General features: G+C 42.1%; 1 protein-coding gene across 1 annotated transcript; it reads left to right on the forward strand.

Moving 5' to 3' along the window:
- Positions 1-1169: 1169 nt before the first annotated feature.
- Positions 1170-22984, forward strand: sp2 (sp2 transcription factor). Its single transcript, XM_034093162.2, has 8 exons — positions 1170-1224; positions 9558-9634; positions 10610-11332; positions 12472-12690; positions 13273-13564; positions 19838-20015; positions 21312-21505; positions 22826-22984. The coding sequence occupies exons 1-8, from the start codon at positions 1218-1220 to the stop codon at positions 22924-22926; spliced, it is 1791 nt and encodes a 596-aa protein (XP_033949053.1). The 5' UTR covers positions 1170-1217; the 3' UTR covers positions 22927-22984.
- Positions 22985-24977: the final 1993 nt, after the last annotated feature.

Genomic DNA, 24977 nt, shown 5'->3' on the forward strand with positions numbered 1-24977 from the left:
CATACCACTTTCTACTTTTACTCCTCTACTTTTATCTGAGAGCTTTAGTTGTTGAACAAATTATAACTTTTGTATACCAAACATAGGACAAAGGTTTAAAATGTGATGTTTTGCTATAAATTACACAACCGACACGCCCGACACGGTACAGTACTAATAATTAGAATGAAAGGATTAGGATATACATAACATTTATTGGTTACATCACTTGTTTCCAAACACAAACAAGTCATTTGAATGTATTACTATTATTGTTCATTTTCTGTGCAGGACTTTCCTTTTTAACAGAGTATTTCTAAAGTGTGGTAGATTAATCTCAGTAATTCCTCCACCGCTGCAGCCAGTAATCACTAGAAATCATGCTTTTAACAGCCAGTTGAGTATAAGATATAGTATTGCGGCATTGCTGTGATTTAAAATACATTAATACTCTGTTTACTTTGAGGTTATGGCAGTATTTAAAAAAATTATAATCACTATTACATTTGTGTGATATCAATCCATCACAATGAAATAGAAAAAATAATGCTATGGCACAATATACATATATAAAGCCAGAGGGAAATATTAATTCATACAAAATCAATAGAGGCTAAGCACAAATGTGTGGACTGTTGTTTTTGAGTGTTGCTTAGTTTTACTTCCAAATATAATAAACTAGAGTCGTAATTCATTCCACATGCTTTAAGTGTAGGTTAGTGCCATATGCACAGTGTGACATTTTAAAGGCGAATCTTTAAGGAAATAAATACTTATAGAGTGGCTTACTGCAGTCTGTGTTATCCCATTACGGACTGCTCCTCAAAATAAAACATGGGGCAGTTTAAATGGACTCAAAGCTCACTGATCAGCACTGTTGTCACTCTTGTTTTGATCTACCTGCCCCTCTATATTCACATTGGACGTTGGGGACGTCAGTGAAACCGAATGCCCCCTTTAATAGGGCCTTCGCTTGTTCTCGGTTTTTCATTTTGAAACGCCCCCGTTGACCACTATCTCGACACCCAATTGGTCCAGCCGTCATCCATCGAACCACGTACAAAGATCTCGCACTACAATTGGCTCAATCAAATGTCACTCAAAAGGACAGTTCAAGCTGATTGGCCACCCTGCTTGTCGCTCAACACTCCCCTGTCCGCTGATTGGTTGCAGCGGCGGCGCAGGCGGACTCCTCCACGGGACTCGGTCTTCAAGGCTCACGGAGAGCGAATGTCGTCATGAGCGGTGGGTAGGAATTAAAACATTGGTGTTTATATTACATTCTACTTTGTTAAAACATTATATTTGCATTGAATAGAAAACAACTGGACATGGGACGAATACGTGTGTTTTTGTAGGGGCCACTCGGGCAGTTGGGTGAACCTAAATAAGGTTTGCACTTCCGGAAAAAAGGGCAGCCTTTTTCTGTATCAAAGAGTTTGTCTGGCTAGCTAACGCATCAGCTAGCCAAATATGCGAGTGTTATCTATGGTGCGTTAGTTGTGTTTCCAGTGCTTTCCCCCCGCCCATTTATTCCTGGTAACATACAAAGATGGAGCAAGTAACGGTCCCATTTTGGTTCGTTTTATAAGTAGAAACTAAGCTGCACTGAGGGAAAATCAGCTTAAGCTAGCGGCTAACCACTTCAGCTTTACCCCCGGTTAAACAGTGGTGCTAGTTAGCATGCTAACTAGCTGCCGTTAGCTACAGTAAACCAACTGTATGTGTTTGATGGCGGCGCTATTCTGAGGCCGCACTGTTTTTTTTAGTATGTGAGTAAGTATGTGTGCATTACTGGCAGTGGTGAACGAAATATTCAGATATTTTACTTTAGTTAAAGTAGTTATACTTCATAATAGAAATACCTTCTTAGAAGTGAAAACCCTGCATTCAAAACCTCTCAATCAAAGTACAAAAGTATGAGCAGTAACATATGTTAATGTACCAAACAAAAGTATGCAGAATGACCCTTTTTTTAGAATCATATAGATTATAATATTTCATTACAATTATTATATGTGAATCACTTGCAGTTGTGGAAGAAGTATTCATGTACTTGCTTTAGTTGAAGTTGTAATTCTGCATTCATTACCTCAAGTCAAAATGTAAAAGTACAAAAGTATGAGCAGTAAAATATGTTAAGGTACGTTTAAGTTTGCAGAATGACCTTTTTCAGAACCACATAGTATATAGATTAATGTTTTTTAGATTATTATGTGTGCATCACTTGCAGCGTTGGTATTCCGAAATCTTTACTCCAGTGAAAGTAGTTATACCTCATAATGGAAAAACCCAATTACAAGCAAAAGTCCTGTAATCAAAACCTCTCAAGTCAAAATGTAAACATAAAACACTATGATCAGTAAGATATGTTTAGGTACTTAAAGTATGCAGAATTACTTTGTTCAGAATCACATAGATTATATGATTTGACTATTGTTGCATTAATGCAGCGTTTCTCAAACTGTGGGGCGCGCCCCACTGGTGGGGCGCAGAGATGTGAAAGGTGGGACGCGATGAACGGGAGATAATTGTTCGATAATGTTTTGGACCTCAGGCCGGAATCAAACCCGGGTCCTCGCGGGCGGTAGTGGATTATTACAGCCGGAGTCTCGCAACGGCGGTGGACTTTCACAGTACCTCTGCACCGGAGCCTCGCAACGGCGGGTGTTTGCAGCGGCGGATGCGGTACCGGCGCTGTGAAAGTCCACGGCCCACCTATGCCAGAGCCAGTGGGCCCACCAACGGCAGCGGCCCAATGGGAAAGTCCCGGAATCTCCCCCGAGTCCAATCCGAGCCTGCTCACACACACACAACTGAAACCAAAGTCATTTGCAGACATACGTAAACATCTCTCATACACACATGTGAAAGAGAGAGAGAACACACCTTTATCTATTTAATATCGCCTAGTTGTACAAAATAAAGTGAGAAATCATTCCAATGTGTACTATAGGACAGTAAACAGTTTAAAAGCGGAGTGATTAGTAAAATGCATAAATAAAAAGAAAGAATGCAAACTAGGTAACATAAGATAAGAATACACAAGTGTAAATGATTTGTTATCTTGATCATATTCTAAAGATGATTGGAGTATTGAAAAGTATACAGCTCCCTTTCATCGAGTGTTGAGAGCTGAAACCATGCATTCATGCTTTGCTCAAAGTGCACCAGATCGATGCTTTTCACTTCAACATTTAAAACAAAAAATCATACATTTTCTTTTCACTGCAAACGGGTCCCACAGACCCAAACAGCACACAAACAAACAACACACAACAAAAGTCAGCATATAATAATGTTAAAATGTGCTAAATATATACACTGCAAAAAAACTGAAAAAGAGGAGTGAAAGTAGCTCACAACTCGTTTTATTTTTTTGAAAGTAGCTCTCATCCTAAAAAAGGTTGGAGACCCCTGTTATAGAATCAATCAATCAATCAATGTTTATCTTTATAGCCCAATATCACAGATGTTACATTTGTCTCAGTGGTCTTCACAGTGTGTACAGAATATCAGTATGACAATACGACACCCTCTGTCCTTAGACCCTCTGTCCTTAGACCCTCTGTCCTTAGACCCTCTGTCCTTAGACCCTCTGTCCTCAGACCCTCTGTCCTTAGACCCTCTGTCCTTAGACCCTCACATCGTACAAGGAAACACTTCCAAAGAAAACCCACAGTTTAAAGGGAAAATGGGAGAAACCTCAGGGAGAGCAGCAGAGGAGGGATCCCTCTCCCAGGACGGACAGACGTGCAATAGATGCCGTGTGTAAATTGAAAAGATAATACATTTGCAACATAGGTATAGAACGATACATTTGACCATTTTAAGCTTGGCCTACCATTTCATTGGAGGACGAGGAACAGGTGGGGCTTGAGAGGAACAGGTGGGGCTTGAGAGGAACAGGTGGGGCTTGAGAGGAACAGGTGGGGCTTGAGAGGAACAGGTGGGGCTTGAGAGGAACAGGTGGGGCTTGAGAGGAACAGGTGGGGCTTGAGAAGGCCCTCCTGTTCAAAGCGGGATGACAGAACAAGTTTGAGAACCACTGCATTATGTGTTCATCACTGACATGTAGCAGCTGTGAAAAGTTGAGCTAACTTCACTTTATGAACCAGTGTGTAAACCCTTATCTGTACAAATAATTTGGTTGATGCATACTTTGTTTTAATATTTACTTAAGGACACATCTGAGGTACTATTTACAAAGATGTTACGCTATACTTCTGCCCAAAGACAATATTGCCTTTGTACTCCACTGACGGCTTCATTAGAGTTTGTAATCCTCGTTCTGTCCGTGTGTCTTAAGAGGTGTTGAACCTGATGGTGAACGACAGGATGACATCTTTCTTTGTGTACTTTTTAAGCTAAATAAACTATTTAAAATCCTCTTGGATCAGCTGGAAAACTGTGCGGCTTTTCTTCGCGCATGAATAGTTGACTTTGGAGAGACGTTGTTCTCATAGCGCAGCAGACATGATGATCTTATAGAATATGATTGTAGATTAAACTGTGGATAAAGCAGGTTAAGCATCCATGGCTGTGAAATGCAAAATGCAGCAGTTATATTAATCCCAACCCGTCGTGTATCATAATCACACTACAAGGAAGTGCTTTTCATTCTGTAAGTGTATTTTGCGTTTGTACATGTACTTGAAGCAGGGCTTTGAAGCAGGACTTTGACTTGTCGTGGAGTATTTCCCAGTGTGTTATTAGTCCTTCTAATTGGATACATTAGCTGAATGCTTCTCCCACCACTGCTCAAGTGGAATCTAAGCCATCAGAGATCAGTGGTATTCCTGTGTGAAAGTCTTCTGGTTTGACACCGTGATCCACAGCTGCCACGTTCACCTAATGAGGCCCTCGGCTCTACAGGAAGTAGTTCCGAGGCCTGTGCTACGAAGCCGGTTCAACCTAACCTGATATGTTTGAGTTAGCCGGTTGGCCTAATCCATAACATACGCGCTCTCGCTAAACGGTCCTACGACGCTGGTTATCAAGTGGATCGCTCAGCCAGCCGTGTCCTCTCTAGTTAGGTGCGCGTTCACATGAGAGGGGTGGTATCTGGAGCATTCGACCAATCACAGACATGGAGAAGCGCACTGACAGCGCAGCGCGTCATACTTCCTGAATGACAAGTGAACTTTAATACTAGACATATGAAGAAGTTAAACTTTAAACATCCATGACTTAAACACTTGATCAGGATCAAAGCCTCAGAGCTGCACCTGCAAGGTGAATACAGCTGGGACAGAACACGTGTTTGAATGCGTACATTAACAGGTTTATGATATCACTGCCCGTCTAAAACACGATCTGACTTCAATTACATTTGTCTCGAGTGTTTCGTCAACTTAACGTGTTGCTTAAAATAATACTTCTGCATCCTGTCTGTGACGCTGTGAGTGTTGCACGGATACGGCTCAGCTGACTCAGATCAGGAGATATATGATGATGTGATATGAATGATAACGGGACACATCGACGTCTGCACTCACAGTGCCGCGGACTGTAGGCGACGTAATGTTACTTTGATCCGGTTACTTATGTTGTGGCAGATATTTAATTAAGCTTTCTTAGCATAATATAATATAATAGTTATAATAGTCGGATTGCTCTGAAGATGGGAGGTGATGTTCTATTCATTCTTTAAGGTTCAGCCCACACAGAGGAGCTGTCAGAATTAAGCCGTTGATTTTGTGGATACAGAGTTGTTGACACTCCCTCAGAACAACCTGCTGAAATAGTGTCGGTGTGAATTTGACTGTTTTGAAGCCCCAGTGTGCGTTTCATGTTTCTCTATGCTACATACATACTACTGGAGTCAGAGCTTTGCATATGTTTTCCTGCAAACTGAATGCATTGCAATCCTTAATAACTAGTCAAATATAAAACATCCTGTCCAGTGTGTGATAAACATGATTACTTTAAACTTTACCCAATTTCCTAATCCAAGCAAGGTAGCGCAGCGACTGTATTCTCCATGACTCAGGCAGTCTGTGGTTTGTACTGGTTTCACTTCTGTCTAGTTTCTGAACAGATATGAGGAGCTGTGAGCTCTGAGGCTAACACCTAACGGCTGTGTTGGTTTTGTGGTTCTCGTTGAAGATGACGCCACGGCTCCGCCTACACTGCGTTACTATAGTTACTGCCCCAGCTACTAAACTGTAATGGAAACGCAGCATAAAGTGAGCCTGGCCTAACGAGGCCGAACTATACCGTACTGAGCCGAGCGAGGCCTGCAGTGGGAATGCGCCATAAGTGTCCTTGCACCATTTGCACAAAGCAAACAACACATCTTGTTAGTTTAACTTATTTATATCTATTCCCACTGTTGACTATATTTGTGTAGCTATGTCTGTAAAGCCTTTATGGACTCTGGGAATGCTTTCCTAGCAGCTGAACTATTTGCTAAACTGTCTCTTTTAAGTTGCTAAGTATTTATATTTAGAAAAACAAATGCTCAGCCCTGCGACTTGAATGTAACGGCAGTGCTCTGCTTCAGACACGGCTCTACTTTCTGGCTCATCAGTGCGATGGGGAAATCATTATCTCTTGCAGTACATCCGTGACAAATCAGTGAGTTCCCAGCAGCCTTTGCACTTCTCACTTGTGTTGCTGGTTGCCAGAGCAGCTCTCGGTGGCTGTCATGTGGTTAAGTGTCAGCTGCTGTCTGATTGCAAGTGTTTGCCATCTGACATGTCTGGAGCTCTGTTTTACAAGTTCAGTTAAACCTGGAAAAACACCACTTCTGCGTAGGGATGCCAGCGATTATTCGAATATTCGCTACAGTCTCCATAATCGAATATTATTTTTAAAAAGCGATTTTTTTTATATATATTTTTTTTTTTTAATGTTTTTTTTCTTTTTTTCTGGCTTAGTTTCAACCAAAATATATATAAATATATATATGCTAATAATAGTAATAGTATTAATAATTGTAAATGGTCATTGGTCACACCACCAGTTTGGGTCGGTCGAATAATCGATTATTATTCGCCAGGGCTGCCGAATAATCGATTTTGATCATGGTCAGTTTCTGGCAACCCTACGTTCTGCGTAAAACCACAAATTACACCCTGAAGGCACTTTTTGTATGCCTCCCCTAAAAATGGCTTCTGCCGTAGAGTTTATTTTAGGGGGTATATTCTCCACCTGTATTGCAGTTCAGGCCATAATGACCAGTGGAATCGGTCCCTCGCTGGAAGTCCTGAGTGTGTCTTCACTTCCCTCAGAGCAAATCTTTCTGACAGGGACGGCCTCAACCTTTTTGGGCCATTAGGCTCAAGATTTACTGCCACTAAACCCTCGGGCAGTCTGCCCTAAAAGTACTTATGCTGGGTGTCTTAAAATCTATATAATAATAATTAATACATGAGTGATGACTGCAGTCCAACGATGCAATTCTTTGCAGAGAGAGCGAATGTTGGCCAGTTCTTTTGTTATTTGTTGATTCATTAATCAATACTTTTCAAGGAGCGAACATAACGTGGTCAGTCAGTCACGTAAACCAGCACTTTAGAAGTTTAGGGAAAAGGATGTCAGTTATTTAGCATGAGCTTTTGCACAATATCCAAAGCTTATTGGACCAGCTTATTATTAACATCTAATAAAACATAATTATGACGCCTGAAAAAACAAGCTTGGGCTTTCAAAATGTTTAAAGGGGCCCTATTCTGCACATTTTCAGGTGTCATAATTATGTTTTATTAGATTAGGTTCACGCAGTAGCACTCAATGCGATCAATTGGATGTGTGCACATGGTCGCTTTATTAGCCAACATTTCAAATAGTGACAGAGATATCAAAGCCGTTTTTAAAAATCAGCATACTGGTGTTTTGAAGGTCATACTGTGTGAACTTTTACCAAATGTTTTTAAAGATTATCAACTAATTGTCCTACCTCCCAGACAGCTATATGTTACAGTGTGAAAACTACCTTGTACCCTAATACATCTACGACTATAGAGTGCCACAGTGGCGCGTCCTAAACCACAGTGTAGGGCTGCACGATATTGAAAAAAACTGACATTGCGATTCCCCCCCCCCTGCGATATATATTGCGGTTTTTTAAACTATATTTAACCGGATGAAGGCATTGTCCTCCTGTGCCTCGCTCATTGTTTACCGGTGTTTTGATGGTCTGCAAACTAGCGGGGCGGGGCCTGCTGTGATCTGATCAAGAATGATTGATTGGTGGTTTGCTGTGCATGCAGAGCCTGCATGTCACTCACTCAAGTACCCCTGACATGAGAGTTTTCCTTTTGCAGCAAGCAGCAAAATAATTGTAACATGACGTGTTTGAGTTCACTCCCCGACTTAAGCCCTGAGCCTGTTTTCCAGGTCTCAGGCTCGAAAATGACATTCCCAGAACAAAGGACCATATCTTCCCTTCTAAACAGGGGCGGTTCTAGGGGGGGGCCCTAACACTGACCTGTGGCCCCCCTAACAATGAAAAGTTTTTTTTTTGTTTTTTTTAAATGTATATTTTCTGGTACGCAGGATTTTGTTGCTGTAATGTGAGATTGTGCAGACACCCTTATGTAAAGTAGAGATGTAACTGTTCATTGCCTTTATTTTTATATAAATATGGTGTTAGTGCAAACATTGCACGATAACTTAAAGGTGGGGTAGGTAAGTTTCAGAAACCGGCTCGAGATACACCTTTTGTTATATTCCATGGAATGCTCTTAACATCCCGATAGCAATGAATATCTGAAGTGCTTTGACAACAAATCCATAAAAAAATTTCATCTGTAGAAGCCGTAATACTGTAAAAAGTACAACCAACCGATTGGATGGCCTACCTGCCTGTCAGCCTTCCATCGGGGCACAAACTTATCTCGTGCCCTCATTGGTCATGTGCGCGTTCGTGTGTGTTGGGGGAGGGGCTCTGTAAGGAAGTGGCAGATTTTCTCCGGTTGTGTATTTTCAAATTCTAGCGATCTCGAGCCGGTTTCTCAAACTTACCTACCCCACCTTTAAGCTGACGCTAACAGTAATAACTATAAGATCTATCTGAAATAAATAAGTGTACTGAAACAAATACCAATAACTGGATTGCATTGTTTTCTTATGCGCAATTACTTCATACTGTCTAGTTCTCTTTTCCGTCCTGCATTTATTGTGCCCCCCTCAGAAAATACCTGGCCCCCCCAGTCAAATTGGTCTAGAACCGCCACTGCTTCTAAAAGTGTTAAATTAATAATCTTTTCTCTCACAGTAATGATAAACCTGAGAGTTGGATGCAGAAAAGTCAGAATCAATATAGATGTTTTTTAATTTAAAGAAAATTCAGATTGAACATTGAATACTTATAGTGAAAACTACCCTTGGATGATGGGTTAGTCGACTAAAAGCTTCAGGAATCCAAAGTACAACATATCATAAGTACCCTGTATCAAGATTGATGCAAAACAAGTGATATTTGACCTTTGTAGAGAGACTTTGGGTCAGCAGGATATCATGGAGCTTGTCTTCCTTCGATGTGTTTCTGTTTTGTATGAATGTCCTTGCACAGACTAACCACTGAAAATAGATGCAGCCTGGATCTGACTGTGTGTGTGTGTGTTTTCCAGAACAACAGGACAGTATGGCCACCACTGTTGCTGTCAGTCCCAGTGAATACCTTCAGCCCTCCAACGTTTCCATACAAGTGAGTAACGTCCAGATGTTGAGTCCCGCTTGCCTCTACACTCTGGCTTCTCTCTGCTGCCTCCGTTACCTCAGTTCACCCACGATACGCATGACGCTGAAAAACCAAAGGGACATTTTCCTGCCAGGATCCAACGGAGTGATAGATGTCCCCATTTTTTAATTATAGAAACAGATTTATTATTAATAATAACAATAATAGATTACATTTTGTATAGCGCCTTTCAAGGGACGCAAGGCTACTTTCCATGGTGAGCAAACAAGAGGGGCGAATAATAAAGTACTCATTAAATAAGTAGGAGTGGAAGCAGGGCGACTGTTAGGGGTCAAAGGTCATGGTGAGCAGGCGAGTTTTTAATGATGACTTGAAGATAATACACAATCAATGTTGTAATATTTAATATCTGAGCGTTGGGCTTTAGGGAACGGTATGTGTGTTAAACAAAATAATCCTGGCTTTTTTTAGGTGTTCAAACGGCAGTGAGGCTTTCAATAACATGTCCTATAATATGGAAGATAAGTAGAGTATATTAATTAAGGCTGTGGTTATTCTTTTAACCCGGCTGGTGATATCAGGAAGGATCAAAGTGAACAGAAAACATTTCCAGTCAGGATTTAAAGGCATCAACAAAGCGCTGTGGGAGATTCTTTTAGCCTCGTATCTCCCCGTCACTACTCGAGCTGTCTTCAGTGCATATGGCAGGGAGACTTCAATATAATCTGAGCTTTTAAATTAAATTATATAATATTAGTTGCTTTCTTATATATAACAAGTTTAAGGTTAATAATTTAATGCAAAGATCCTTCAGTAAAACCATGAGGTGTTTTTATTTTAAAGGCATCAACAGATCTTTCTTTCCCAAAGTGCCGTAGGAGATTCTTGTAGCCCCTTATCTCTCTGTAAGTGTGTCTAATCATGCTGGTTTCACTGCCTGCTGTGTGTTGTGTCTGACTGGAGCTGTGTGTCTCCCTGCAGGACCACCAGCCCTCTCCTCTCGCCCTCCTTGCCGCCACCTGCAGTAAAATCGGCCCTCCTGCCGCTCAGGCTCCCGTCACCTCTCCTCCAGCGCAGCCTCAGCCTCGCCGCCTCCTCCCCATAAAGCCGGCTCCCATCGCCCCCGCTCCGCCCAAAAACCTGGGCTTCCTCTCAGCCAAGGGCAATGTGATCCAGCTTCCTGCCGGCCTGGGCTCCTCGGCGCCCGGCAGCCCCATCGTGCTCACAATCCAGCAGAGCCCGGCCCGAAGTAACAACTCCGCACCCGCCAATATCCAGTACCAGATGATGCCTCAGATCCAAGGGGCTCAGACCATCCAGATGATGCCCCAAGGAGGTCAGATCCAACTCATCCCGGGCACGAACCAGGCCATAATCACCACTCCCATGACGGTACCCTCCCAAAACGCTGCCAACACTCCACAGAAGAGTTTAGCTATCAAACCCTCCCCCCGGTCGCGTAAATCAAACAACTCCCACGTGGTGCAGCTGCCCGGCGGGATCACGCTGCCGCTCGGCGTGGCGACGGGAGAGATGGGCGGGACTCAGTTTATCACGGAGACGGCAGCTGCTCCAGCGAAGGGGAGAAGAGGCAGGAAGAAGAAGATAGTTCTGAACGCTTATGCTCCGCCTCCTGCTCAGCCTCCCTCTCCCACATCAGAGATGGAGACCATCCTGATCGAAGCTGGAGACAACATCATCCAGGTACATGTGGCGGGGAAGCTCTTTCATTTCAAACCTTGATTTATGCAGGTGGATCATTGATGCTGCAAGTAGGTTCCACATGAACACATACACATAACAGAAAAACAAAAAGGACATCATTCAGCGACTACAGTTTACATAGCTAGTAACATTTACAGGTTTCCGATTGGATGGCATCTATCCTTGCTTTCAAAACATTTAGTGGAACCAAATTGCTTCCATTCCTTTTGCAGACTGTTCCAAGTCAGCATCTAAAAGCTGTCTTCCCTGAGACAGTGCTGGCACATTTAATAAAACCACAGCATGCCATCTCAGGCAGCAGCCACTTACAATTCGCCGTGAGATCTTAACGAAACACTAACAGTATCTTTGATGGCATGTGATTAACTCCAGGTTCACTCGCCTGGGAGACGATGTGTATTTGTAAATGTTGGTGGAGCGAAAGGACTGAATGCGTCGGTGACATTTAATTGAAAATACAGAACAAAGCCAGGAAGTGAACCCGGAGTTTAGAATTATTTGTTGGTCCAAAAAAGTCCGTAACACAAATTCCACGATGATATGAAACAAAATATCTTTGATGTAACATATTTCCTTTTATTGTTTTATCATTATTGGACATTTTCTGTTAATTAGCAAATCAACAAATTGACCAAACATAACTCTATTTAACTGTTGGAAGAAAAATAGGATTAAAGTTATAATATACAATATCTTTCTTTGCATCTTTACCATGGCAACTACTGTACAACTATTTTGGTTGAAACTCTCCTCCCTGAAAAGCATCGTTCCCAGCTGCGTAAGAAAACGTAAACCCACGGTCTGTAATGTGAAGTTAGCGGAATATTAAGCCACTAAAGACTTGTTATCCTCTTGAATTGGGAAAAACAAAGCGAGACGGAGAAGAGTGAATATAGAATTGAAATGCTTCTATTATGACATACACACCGGTGTATCTACAGCTTGTCCAGACGCGGTTACTGGTGGCAGAGATGCTAACTGACCTATTCCTGACATAACTCCATCCCAACATCCCTTTATAACTCTGCAGCCCTGATCCAAGCACACTGACTGTGTCCCCTCCAGTTGGTGGATAGGGATGATGGCTCCGCTGTATTCTAACCCCTCTGTATTTCCAGGCGGGAAACAACCTCCTGATCGTCCAGAGTCCTGGTCAGCCGGCCATGGTGCAGCAGGTCCAGCTGGTTCAGTCCAAACCGGAGTCTCAGGTGGTTCAGATCCCCCAGCAGGCTCTGAAGGTGGTGCAGGCTGCATCCGCCACATTACCCGCAATCCCTCAGAGACACTCGGCCCCCTCGAGCCTGCAGGTCACCCAATCAGAGCCAACGCCAACACAGGTAACCAGGGGTTCTTTCTAGGAGGCTAACGGCACTTTCTATTCATTCAGGGCTCCGTGAAAACCAAGCTGTCCGTCTATTGGACACGATCGCCCTATCTCTGGAGTCATAACGCCGTTTTGACGAACAGAAATATTGTTTTCTGGCATCGCTTTAACATTTCGTTTTTTTCAAATGGGAGCGGAGAAAGAGCAGGATAACAAGGTTCAAATGGAAAAGTTATTTCGACAAAGATTATACATCTTAAGATATTATATATATATTAAAATGTCCTTCTTCCACCTTCCATAGCTCTTTCACCCATGTTCAATTGTATGTCATTTATATTTCTCCTTTTCAAGTTACAAAAATCACTATCCACTTGTTTTATGGATTTATTATCTTTGTTACATTTTGTATTTTTGTCAAGACTTCATTGTGGCCTATTCTTCCTTAAAATATGAGCCAACACATGAACCGCTACCTTCTTTTGGTTGCACATGGTTGCATGTTTTCCCCGAGTAAAAGCCGCACAGTAATGTAAAGCACAAACTACAATGTGGAATCCAGTAAATAAATAAAACTCGTTTTTCTCTCCGTCAGTTCCTCTTCAAAACGGCATCAGGCGAGTGGCAGACGGTTCATCTCCAGGACTCGGTCTCCACCTCATCGACCCAAACCACTGCGGTCGTCACCAACTCCCCGCCGCAGGCCAGCATCAAGAGGACGCTTCATGGCGGCAAGAAGGAACGAACTCTGGCTAAAATCGCTCCTGCGGGGGGAATGATCTCGTTAAACACGTCTCAGCTGACTTCGGCGACGCAGGCCGTGCAGACGATCAGCATCAACGGGGTCCAGGTGCAGGGAGTTCCTGTCACCATCACCAACGCTGGAGGTGAGCTGATGATCTTCTATTTGTTGTATACAGAGGTGGGAAGTAGTGGAGTACAAATACTTTGTTACTGTACTTAAGTATATTTTTCTGGTATCAGTACTTTACTCCACTGCTTTTTACTTTTCTTACATGTACACAAATACCTGTACTTTCTACTTCTTACATGTTGAACTCAAATACCTGTACTTTCTACTTCTTACATGTTGAACTCAAATACCTGTACTTTCTACTTCTTACATGTTGAACTCAAATACCTGTACTTTCTACTTCTTACATGTTGAACCCAAATACCTGTACTTTCTACTTCTTACATGTTGAACACAAATACCTGTACTTTCTACTTCTTACATGTTGAATCCAAATACCTGTATACCAATAACACGATCCGTGTATCCATCACTTCCTGGTCTTCTCTAAAGAAGAGGGACCAATGGAAACGTTGTCATGTTGCCGTTGGTCGGCATGGAAACATTCATTAGCTAACAATGACATTATTGTTCTATTAATATAAAGGGAGGTCAGGTACTCTTTAAAACAGCTGCTAGCTATGGGTACTTTTTACTGAAGTACACTTCAAAGCCTCTTTACTTTTACTTGAGTAAAGAAGTTTAGTCAGTACTTCTACTTTCACCAGAGTATTTTTAAACACGAGTATCTGTACTTCTACTTGAGTAAAGGATGTGTACTTTTGCCCTCTCTGGTTGTATATAACAAGTACTAGTTCTCTATCTTAACAAGTGACATTCCAGAAAGATAAGATGTACTTTATCAATCCCAATTAGTTGCAGCAGCATAAAACAAAACAAGGCATTGCACATAATAACAAGTTAAAAGATAAAATAGAAACATCACAAAATAGAAATAGAAATAAACCAGCATTAGAGAGTAAGACAAATATACAGATGACCGTGAAGCAGTGTTTCCGCCAGACCAGGGCTGAGAGGGCGTCCCCCCCGAGAGCGGTTTGACTCGAGCCGTCCCTTATAGACACTGTCTCTTTACGTCAGTGAGCCGGATCGTTTGGCTCGGCTCTCTCAAAGCGCCGGCTGTGTCGGCTCCCAAACGTCTCTTCATGTCACCACAGTTTACCACGGAGCCTCAGTTTCGCCGCTGCGAGGCTCCGGCGCTCGCAGTTCACGCGCGTGCTCCACTAAACCCCCCCGCTCATCGCGTCTAAATCTAAATTGTCCTGCGGCAGGCACCTTCGATGTCGGGGAAACGATCTTCAATACTCTGAAAATAATCCCACCTTTGCCCCTCCAACAGAGGGATGTCCTTTTTCCTTTTCGATATTTCAAGCGATAAAAACTCTCGATCTTCTCTCGAATTATTAATATTTGTGGACGCCCTCGGCCCGAGTTCAGCGGAAACGCTGCCGTGACGATAAAACATCTATTAACTGTCTGACAAATAAAAACTCTATCGAAGGGCCACTTTTCTGTTAACACAATATACGCAACATAAGCAGGATATTATTTACATAAAGTGAGCATGGAATGAAATATTCAATTAAATATAAATCTGAAATGTACAGTGTGAGTCTGTGAGCAGGGCTTCATCAGAATTGGACTCAAAACATGTATTTATCCCGGGGGGATATGTGGTTTCGTTACAGTAGGATGAAATAAAACATATTATTACAGAGAATAATGAAGGGTGCTTGTGCTGATGCGCCACTGTCCATACTACGGAGACCACAGGACGCAGGAGACAGACGGATGGACAGAACAAGTGTCCGTTTTTCACTTGGATTGTCTTTCGTGATTGTAAATGGAAACGGCTTACATGGATCAAGAAGCTACGGAGATAATGGTTACTATGCCAATGCTGTTTCAATATTGGGGTTAAAGCAATCAAGTAGAACATGTTATTGTTTAAGATGTTATACATATAGAAAGTATTTTTAAAGCTACAGCATCTACATTTTCCCCCTAAATGTTATCCCTTGATACTTTGCCTTGAGGTTATCTGTCTGATTCTCTTCTTACAGCTAGGGTTGGGTATCGTTTGAATTTCCACGATTCTGATTCCGATTCTACTTTTCGATTCCGGTTCTTAACGGTTCTCAATTTCCGATTCTTTGAGGGGCAGGGTAACAAACTGATTAAGTTCTTGTTGAGAAAAACAAGCATATCTGCATCTCAGGCATATCAGGAAGACATGTTTGAACATTTTAAAGCAAAATGCTTCAATCTGGTGCACTTTAAGCAGAATGACTAGAGACTAGATCTAGGGGGTACAACTCTAAACACCCATATGAAGAAGATCGGTTTACATTTGAATAATTAAATAAGTATGTGAGCATAACCAATAACCCACCATAGCCAATAACAAATACATGTAACGTATTTTATTTTTGTTGTTCATTCATATCTTATTTTACTATTTTATTTATGCATATGTTTTATTAGAGCCGGGACTCGATTAAAAAAATTAATCTAATTAGAGGCTTTGTAATTAATTAATCGAAATTAATCGCATTTTTAATCAAATATACATATTTGACCTGAGAACAGTGAGAAGCAGTTTTCCACATGGATGTGACTCCAGGTGGTCGACAGTCGAGTGCAGTCCAGTGAGCCAGGGAGCTGGTTATCTTCTCAGACGTGGACTCACTTATCCTGGCCCTGAAACCAGTCATCTGGTTGAGTGTGGGTTGGGTCAGGGTGTGGTTCCTTGCACTCGGAGTCGGGCTAACGTCCACGCTAGCTGCTACATGCTAGCTGCTACATGCTAGCTGCTACATGCTAGCTGCTACATGCTAGCTGCTACATGCTAGCTGCTACATGCTAGCTGCTACATGCTAGCTGCTACACGCTAGCTGCTACACGCTAGCTGCTACATGCTTTGCATTTAGGTGATACTTTAGGCTTGATGTGCTGCGGTGATATGCACATTCTTTCTTGCATAATTTGCACACCACCGTGCTCTTGTCGACGCTTCCATCCGTCCGTTTGTTAAAACAAAATGTCCCATCCACGGGGCCGACCAAAGCGGTCTCATCAGCTTGTTCGTTCATGTTTGACTATTGTTCACCGTGGTTTGTTGTTGTTCGAAGTCCCATGCTGAAGTCATGAACGTTAGTTGGTGCTCCAGTATAATCGGTACGCCTGAAACTCATCCAGTGAGAAACGTTCCGCTGTGCAAAAATAAGTGCGATTAAAGTGCGTTAATTTTTGTGTAATTAATTAATCTTAATTAACGCGTTAAAGTCCCGGCCCTAGTTTGTATCTCTCCAGTTTAAAACGATATGTCTGGTTTACTGTCCTATAGTTTACATTGGAATGATTTCAAACCTGTTTTATCCCAATAATTATAAAGGAGTGCCTTGGAAATATGTGTTTACATAAATTGTGATCAAACCGTTTGAGACCCACTGAGATAACTTAGACTAAAGTGAACTATCTCAACACTCGGAGTCCTTTACCTCACTGAGCTGAAGTTATCAGCCTCAGTCTGACTGGAGAGGAAGGGAGCACAACAAGTGTAGTCTGCTCAAACAAAGAGAAGCCATCATGGCTGACAAAAACAAATACAATGTTTAAACTCTTTGCTTTCTCGTGTCACTATATTCATGGTACCATTGACCACGTTGCCTCAGGACAGTCGGCTCACGTAAGCTACAGTGTAGAAATGACATTCTTCTGACCTGAGCTCCTCCACAATGCAACATCGATAATCAAATACAAAATAAAAAGTAGAATGCAAGATGACGAACAGCTGAATGTTTACGGGGCACTTTACGGAGCTCGGGTGTTTAATAGTCGTATTGCCTGTGGGATACATCTGTCCCTGAGTCTGGTGGTTTTGGTCCGGATGCTACGGTACCGCCTGCCGTATTGCAATATGCAGAACAGCTGGTATCTTTCATCAGATTTAAATCCTGAATGTCCTCCTCCAACATGAGAGCAACATGATATCAAAGGTATCCCAACTGCAGCTGTGAGCATGACAGCATGTCTGATTACCTGGAAGAGCATCAGGACTGTTTGAGGCATGTGATAGCTATGTGATGAACATGATGATCCAGCCTCTATGGAGAGAGACATCAAGCATGCTCATTTCTGACGTGGAGCTAATCTGAACTGGGAGGCTGTGGCTCAGTAGATAGTGCGCTGAACTTCGAATCAGGGGGTAGCAAGTTCGAATCCCACTGCAGTCGGCATGTCGTTGTGTCCCTGAAGACACAAGTGACGTGTAATGAACTAAACATTGAATACTGCTTTATTTTCCTCCATCTTTTGACTGATTTTGAAATTTGGAGAAAAAGTCAGAATTTGGAAAACTCAGTATTTTGTAAATGACAGATGTTCAGTTGGGCCAGATTTTATAACTACAAAATTCTGCTGGGCCAGACATTCAGCGGCCTGTAAAAAGCTTTATGACTGCGATGAAAAACATGCCATTTGTATTAATTGTTCATCGAACAAAGGCACGTCTCAAAGTGCATAAAAACAGAACAAATCAGCATCAATTTAACAGAATCTGAGGCGTCTCAAAGTGCATTAAACAAAGTGCACAGTTGTAGCATTTGCTTGCTTTAGGTTATTTATTTTTTAACCAGGCACATCACGAAGTGCATTTAACTGAATACAATAATAGCAGTCTTAATAAATGTCCTCACAAACTAAATAAAATTGGATACATATGACACATGCACATCATTAACAAACAGTTAAAGTGCTCCAAGGTGACACAAAGAGGTAGCAATACTATGTTTTCACTTTTCAAGTAATAACAAAAAAATCGTACGTTCTGGTCCCATTTGACCCAGACACGTTACAAAGTGCATTTAAATACAAAAAGAACTGTCAAACCCTTCAGTACACAAACCCATAACGAGGGTAACGAAGATATGAATGAACACGTCTACTCGCTGACTTTCTCAAAGGGAGAAGTGACATTTCTAGTTTTGAACAAGAGCAGTGATTTTTGGCTCATAGGATGCAATGCTGAGACATTGGAGAAGAGTGCCGTCAGCCAGGGAGCAGCGAGTGCTACTTGTGATCGAGTTCATGTGTGAAAAGCTTCACTCACATGTGCATGTTGATCCAAACATACTGAGCACACAGGTCGCTACTTTCTGAATGAAGGGAACTGCTGTTTGTTGACATCACTGACAAAACTTCGCTGGCCCGTTCGTGCGCTGCCATGGTTACGGATGAATGCATGTCAATAAGTTCCAGTGTAAATGTCCCCTCGTCGATGCAGGGGACCACTTCCTTTGCTCTGGTGGATACGCCCCCCTCTATTGCAACCGTGAAGGGGTCTCTGGCCTCTGTGGGCAGAGCAAGTCCATCCAATCAACCGGCAAAGTTCTCTTTCAACCTCGCAATGAAATCTTTGTGCCGGGGATGTGATGTGTTTGTGGAGCGTCGGAAAATGCAGCATCCGACCCGTACTCAAGTCGGTCGTGAAAAGGTCCAGCTTGACTTGGGCAATGACTCGCGCATCTGCTCCACAAGATCAATGACCGGGTTGTCTCTGTTTACGCTTCAGAGTTGAGAGAGACATGTTTTAGAGTTGCTATCATAGGACCACCGTTGCTAGCAGCACTAGATGCACTTTCAAAAAACGTGCTGCGTTGTGGTTTGGTGGTTTCTATGCAACGCGGAGTGTTGCGTTCATGGTCTGTACTAGTGTAGGAATTTGGCCGCGGGAGGCTGGGTCACTTGGGAGTTGGTTCTGGGCCGCCTCTGGCCCGCGGGCCTTTTCATACCATGGACCACTTAACCAATAAAAAAACACTCGCGGACCACCTAACTCCACAAATATCCAAAAATTATTATTTTTACAAATCGCCTGAAAATAGAACAAACAAGTGGCAACATGTGTGATGAAGGTGTTTATCTGGGCTATTTCATGCAATCGAAAGTGAAACTTAAGCTCGCTCCATTGCGGAGATATTCCCGCGAGAGTGCGGAAAACTTAAATGTATTTATTTATTTCAAATGTGAAATGTTACCAATATACTCACGGACCACTAGGGGGCGCTCACGGACCACCAGTCGTCCGCGGACCACACTTTGAGAAGCACTGACCTAGAAGAACCAGTATTCCTCCATCTTGTGACTGAGTAACTCCCTCTCTTGGATATCAGCATGTGAAGGACACTGCTCAGGAACTAGTTGATGCTCTGTGTGTGATGACTCCTTCCATCTGGAGAGGATCACAGACACATGGATCCAGATGTTGAGGCTCAAGCCGGAGACCAGGGAGATTTTTCTAACAGATCCAGGTGTCTCTAACTGTGTGTGTGTTTGTGTTTGTCAGGCCAGCAGCACCTCACAGTTCAGGCGATACAGGGTGGAGGCCTCCAGCTGGCAACGTCTCCGGGCCAACCCGCCCTCCAGATGGAGCAGACGCTGACCCTGGAGCTGCCCGGACAGCAGGGAGAGAAGAAGAGACGCATGGCCTGCACCTGCCCCAACTGTAAAGACGCAGAGAAGAGGTGAGAGAGTCAAGAGACGGACGAATATGTGCTTGAATTACACTTTACCTTGCCTGGAAACATTCATCTAAGACACATCACTTTTTATCGCTTTTATGAATTGTCTTCTTTAGTTTTTGTTTGTTTTTTAATTATTATGTCCTAAATGCCTATGTGAAGCACTTTGAATTGCCTCTGTGTCTTCGTCGCCCGTCTACGTCCATCCCTCTCCCCCACTGCCGCAGAAACCCCCATCCCCGCTTTCATCACCTCCCGTCTGGACTATTGCAACAGCCTCCTCTGTGGTCCACCTGCAAACATACATCCAGAACTCCGCCGCCCGCCTACTCACCCACACCCGAATCCGTGAACATGTCACCCCCGTCCTCATCAAGCTCCACTGGCTCCCCACCCCCCAGAGCACCCAGGACAAAATCCTCCTGATGACGTACAAAGCCCTCCATAGCCTGGCCCCATCCTACCTGACTGACCTCCTCCACAGACACACTCCCACTCGCTCGGCTGCTGCCAACCTCCTGTCCCCCCCCCCCACCCGGACCAACCTCAAGTCATGGGGCGGCAGAGTCTTCTCCGTTGCTGCACCCACCCTCTGGAACTCACTACCCCAATCCATCAGAGGTTCTTCCTCCCTCACCGCAAAAACTTCACTCAAAAACCCAGCTGTTCAACACTGCATCCAACCATTCCCCCCCCCCCCCTATTTTCTGGATATCTTTTTATATTTTTCTTTGGTTTTTTTTCTCTTTCAACGCGTCTTTGAGTGTCTAGAAAAGCGCTATACAAGTATCATTTATTATTATTATTATTATACAATAAACTAACCTCGAACTGTTTTAGAATAATATGGATTTAAGGGAATATTTAAGGGTGTCTGGGGCTAAGGGGATAAATGGGCGTCCTGTCCAATTACAGAGTCAGTGAGTTGATCAACCTGTCGAAATGTGCTTGGGAGAGATACTTAACTTAATAATTATAATTAGCTAAATTATGAAATGTAATTATAAAGTAAAAACATTACCAACTGGACATGGCTATAATGGACAGATTTAAGTTACCTGCTAAAAGACATTTTGTGAACTTGTCATATCTTAGTGATCTACTGACAAAAACATAACTACAAATCTTATTCTTTGTAAGTTAAGGTACTAAAAATGTAAATGTTTTGCATGAACAGAACAATTTACGCTTTTATGTCCATTTTTATCTCAAATCCATTCACCTTTTGAATGCTCAGCTCGACCCTGATGTAAACCTGTAAATATATCTCACTTCTCACCGTGTGTTTACGCTCTGCAGGCCGGGGGAGATTGGGAAGAGGAAGCACATCTGTCACGTCATCGGCTGCGAGAAGACGTTCAGGAAAACGTCGCTTCTCAGAGCTCACGTCCGGCTGCACACCGGAGAGAGACCCTTCGTCTGCAACTGGGTTTTCTGCGGGAAGCGATTCACACGCAGCGACGAACTGCAGCGGCACGCCAGGACGCACACAGGTCCGTCTGCTGGACACTGAAACACTTGTGAATACACTGAATACAAACATTCACTCCACAATATGTCTTATACATATACTAAGCACATATAGCTGGTCAAATCAGTTTTGTTAATATGCTCAAAGAAAGTTGGATGCACAAAGGTCCGTCTGCTGGAGACACTGAAACACACACGTGAATACACACATTCCCTCAATATCTCTTAGTATATGATTGATTAAACTCTAATGTTACTGCTCAGGAAAAGACACAGGCCCTCAAAAATGCCATGATAATATTGGTTTTATTGCTTACCCTTAAAGCCCCTGTCACACTGTCCCGAAGTTGACACCCGATGGACACACGAATATGGAATTGTGAATTTCGCACGAAGATGGCCCCGAACCACACGAAGGCAACATTTACATTACATTTAAGAAATACAACTGCAACGAAAGTAACACAAACAATTATGTTACAGTACTATGATACTGTACTGATATATTCAGACTCTATTCTTTACTTTCTCCGTCTTTATATGTAGAATATATTACGTTTTCTCCGTCATGTTGTTGTTTCCATAGCAACAACAACTTCCTGTCAACTCGCCTTCAAAAGAATATATTATATCCTTTTCAGTTTCACAGAACACAAATTGGGTTATTTACATAATATGTTTACATGATTTTGTTGTGCAATAAAACAACCCGATGGACCCACGATAAAGGAAATGTTCAAATTCGGCTGTGATCGTAGCGACATCGGGCCGTTCGTGAGGGCGTCTTAAGCCATCGTATGACCGCCGGTGGAGTTTCTCAGGCTCCGGCAGCAACTTCGTGAGCGGTGGCAAAATCTTTGGCATGCCAAAAAATTGCCGAGGGACCTTGAGAGGGTTCATTTTCGTGTTGAATTCGTGTGTCAATTTTGCCCTTTGTAAGGCCATCGTGAGGGCATCGTGTTATCCTCGGTGCCATCGGGCATTCGCCCCGATCAGAGTGAGGCGAATGCACCGATGATAACACGAAGATGACACGACTTGACAAGATGCCCTCACGAGTGCCTTACGAAGTTGCCGCTCACGAAGTTGCTGCCGGAGCCTGAGAAACTCCACCGGCGGTCATACGATGGCTTAGACGCCCTCACGAACGGCCCGATGTTGCTACGATCACAGCCGAATTTGAACATTTCCTTTATCGTGTGTCCATCGGGTGTCAATTTCGGGACAGTGTGACAGGGGCTTAAGGTAAAACGTTTATGAAAATGTGTTTGAAAGCTTGTCCCTATGTTCTCTGTGATATTAAAAACATTATCACAACCTTTTTCTGTTTGTTTCCCCAACAGGAGACAAGCGCTTCGAGTGCACCCAGTGTCAGAAACGCTTCATGAGGAGTGACCACCTGACGAAGCATTATAAGACTCACATTAACACCAAGACCCTGTGAGCTGCTGCCCAACGTTTACACAGACAAACTCTATGAAACTAAAGACTGTATTAGAGGACGGAGGGGGCAGAGGAGACGATACCAAGGGAGGTGTCTGTGACTTCTCCCGTTATGGGAAATACTCCAAAAAAAGTCCCGATATCCTCTCTCACTCTGGACACTGTGTAGCGTGGTGTACAATAAACCTTCCTAGTGGACTTCAGACGGATCCAGCAAACGTATGAATAATAGTTTTATGTATCTTTTTTTTCCTCGATCTCCGACTGACCGTGCAAAAAATGATGGGGATTCAGGCGCTTATTTGCTTATTTATAAACCTCTCTGGATGAAGATCATACATGTTATTATTCAGACGCCAAGACCACAAGACTCTATATACAGTTCCCCTCTTTTTGTATTTTTTATTTCCCCCACTTGGTTTTTCACTTGTTTGTAGTGAGTAAGAGCTCCCAAAAATTGGCTTTAAAGCACCAAAAAAGGCAAAAATAATACAATTGTTTTGTACATTTCATGAAATATGTTTTACCTCAATGAAATGGTAATAAGTGGTGTTTAAGTTATTTGTGTTTTAGCAGGAGTGTCTGCTGATTTAAAACCTGTAAATCCGCCTAAAAAACAGTTAAACACGAAAAATGAACTCCCCTTACAGACTTTTGGAAACATTTAGAAGTTTACATTGGCTATTTTTTAAAGTGTGTGTATTCATACTAATAAACATAACATTATTAATGATAATAAACTAACAATTTTTTCATACAATTGTTAGAAATTCATTCACAAATATGTAAACAAATCTTGACATAGAAAAAGAAATGAGACGCAGAAGACTATGTAAAGACAAGGACTAAAAACAAAACAGCAGAAATCTTTCAGTCTCTGGCTTAGAAAAAGTTTTCATATGCAGTCGAGGGCCAGAAGTCACTGAGCCTTTAAAAAAAAAATGTATATTTCAAAATCAACTTCAAAAGAAACTGGCAAAATAGGGAAATCTGAGCAGTTTAGTAATATATTGGTGAACATCCAGCTGGAAATTATACATATTGTAGTCCAAATACAACATTAAGGACACATATCAATGTCAGAAAACGTTACAAAATAAATTAAATACATTTGGCTTAGTCTGAGACATGCAAGATTGAACATTACATTTCAAGTATTGACCATTTTGGTCAAGATTAAGGAACATTTCGACTTAAAGAAAAGCTGGTTAATGGGCTTAAGTCTTCTATTATGATTAGGTGTAATGTCACAAAGTTCAAACATATAATTAGAGAATGATGGAGGACCCAGGCTTGATCCTTGTGGAACACCAACTATGATTATACCAAATGTTCTGAGTGATTGGTCAGTATGTTAATGATATAAAAGCAGGATGTAATCTATTACCAACTTCAAGGGAAATTATACTCTCTTATTATTAATGGATTCATTTAGAGGAAACGGTTAAGTATCATGTTTTGTAGGAGTTTGTGACTGAATCAATAACTTGATGCCAAGGAGAGTCATTATTTCACATGTAAATCAATTAAACTACCTAAAATATCTTCTTTTTTAGAGAAGTACCGCAAAAACTTTCACATTTCTGGAATACTTTTGAATTCCCTGTGTTGTCAAGGGCTGAGTTTTAAACCCTGAAACAATAATTAAGTATATAAACTAATATAACAAACTATCACAATAACTTTTATAATAAAGTTTGAGAAATACGGTCAAAGAGGTCTCTTAAGTCTCCAGGTGCTAAGGATTTAATTCGTTCAATATGAGTTGGTTTTCCATCTTCGATATTACAAAAGGTACGCTTACGTCTAGGGCTGGGTATCGAAGTTGTCATTTATTGAGATTTCTAATATTTGGCCAAGTTCATTCTCAGAACTTGTTCTTTATCACACATCTGGGTGGTTTTAAACACAGTTCTCTGTTAGCTTCTTGAATGGCCTGCTTGTGTTTTTAGACATTTTATTTTAACATCGACCGGAAATGTTTTTTGTTTGTTTTTTTATTCAAATGTTTCTACTTCATCTTGTTAGGTATAAAAAAAGAATGATACCCAG

This window comes from Pseudochaenichthys georgianus, chromosome 1 (assembly GCF_902827115.2).
Source record: "Pseudochaenichthys georgianus chromosome 1, fPseGeo1.2, whole genome shotgun sequence".
Taxonomy (NCBI): domain Eukaryota; kingdom Metazoa; phylum Chordata; class Actinopteri; order Perciformes; family Channichthyidae; genus Pseudochaenichthys; species Pseudochaenichthys georgianus.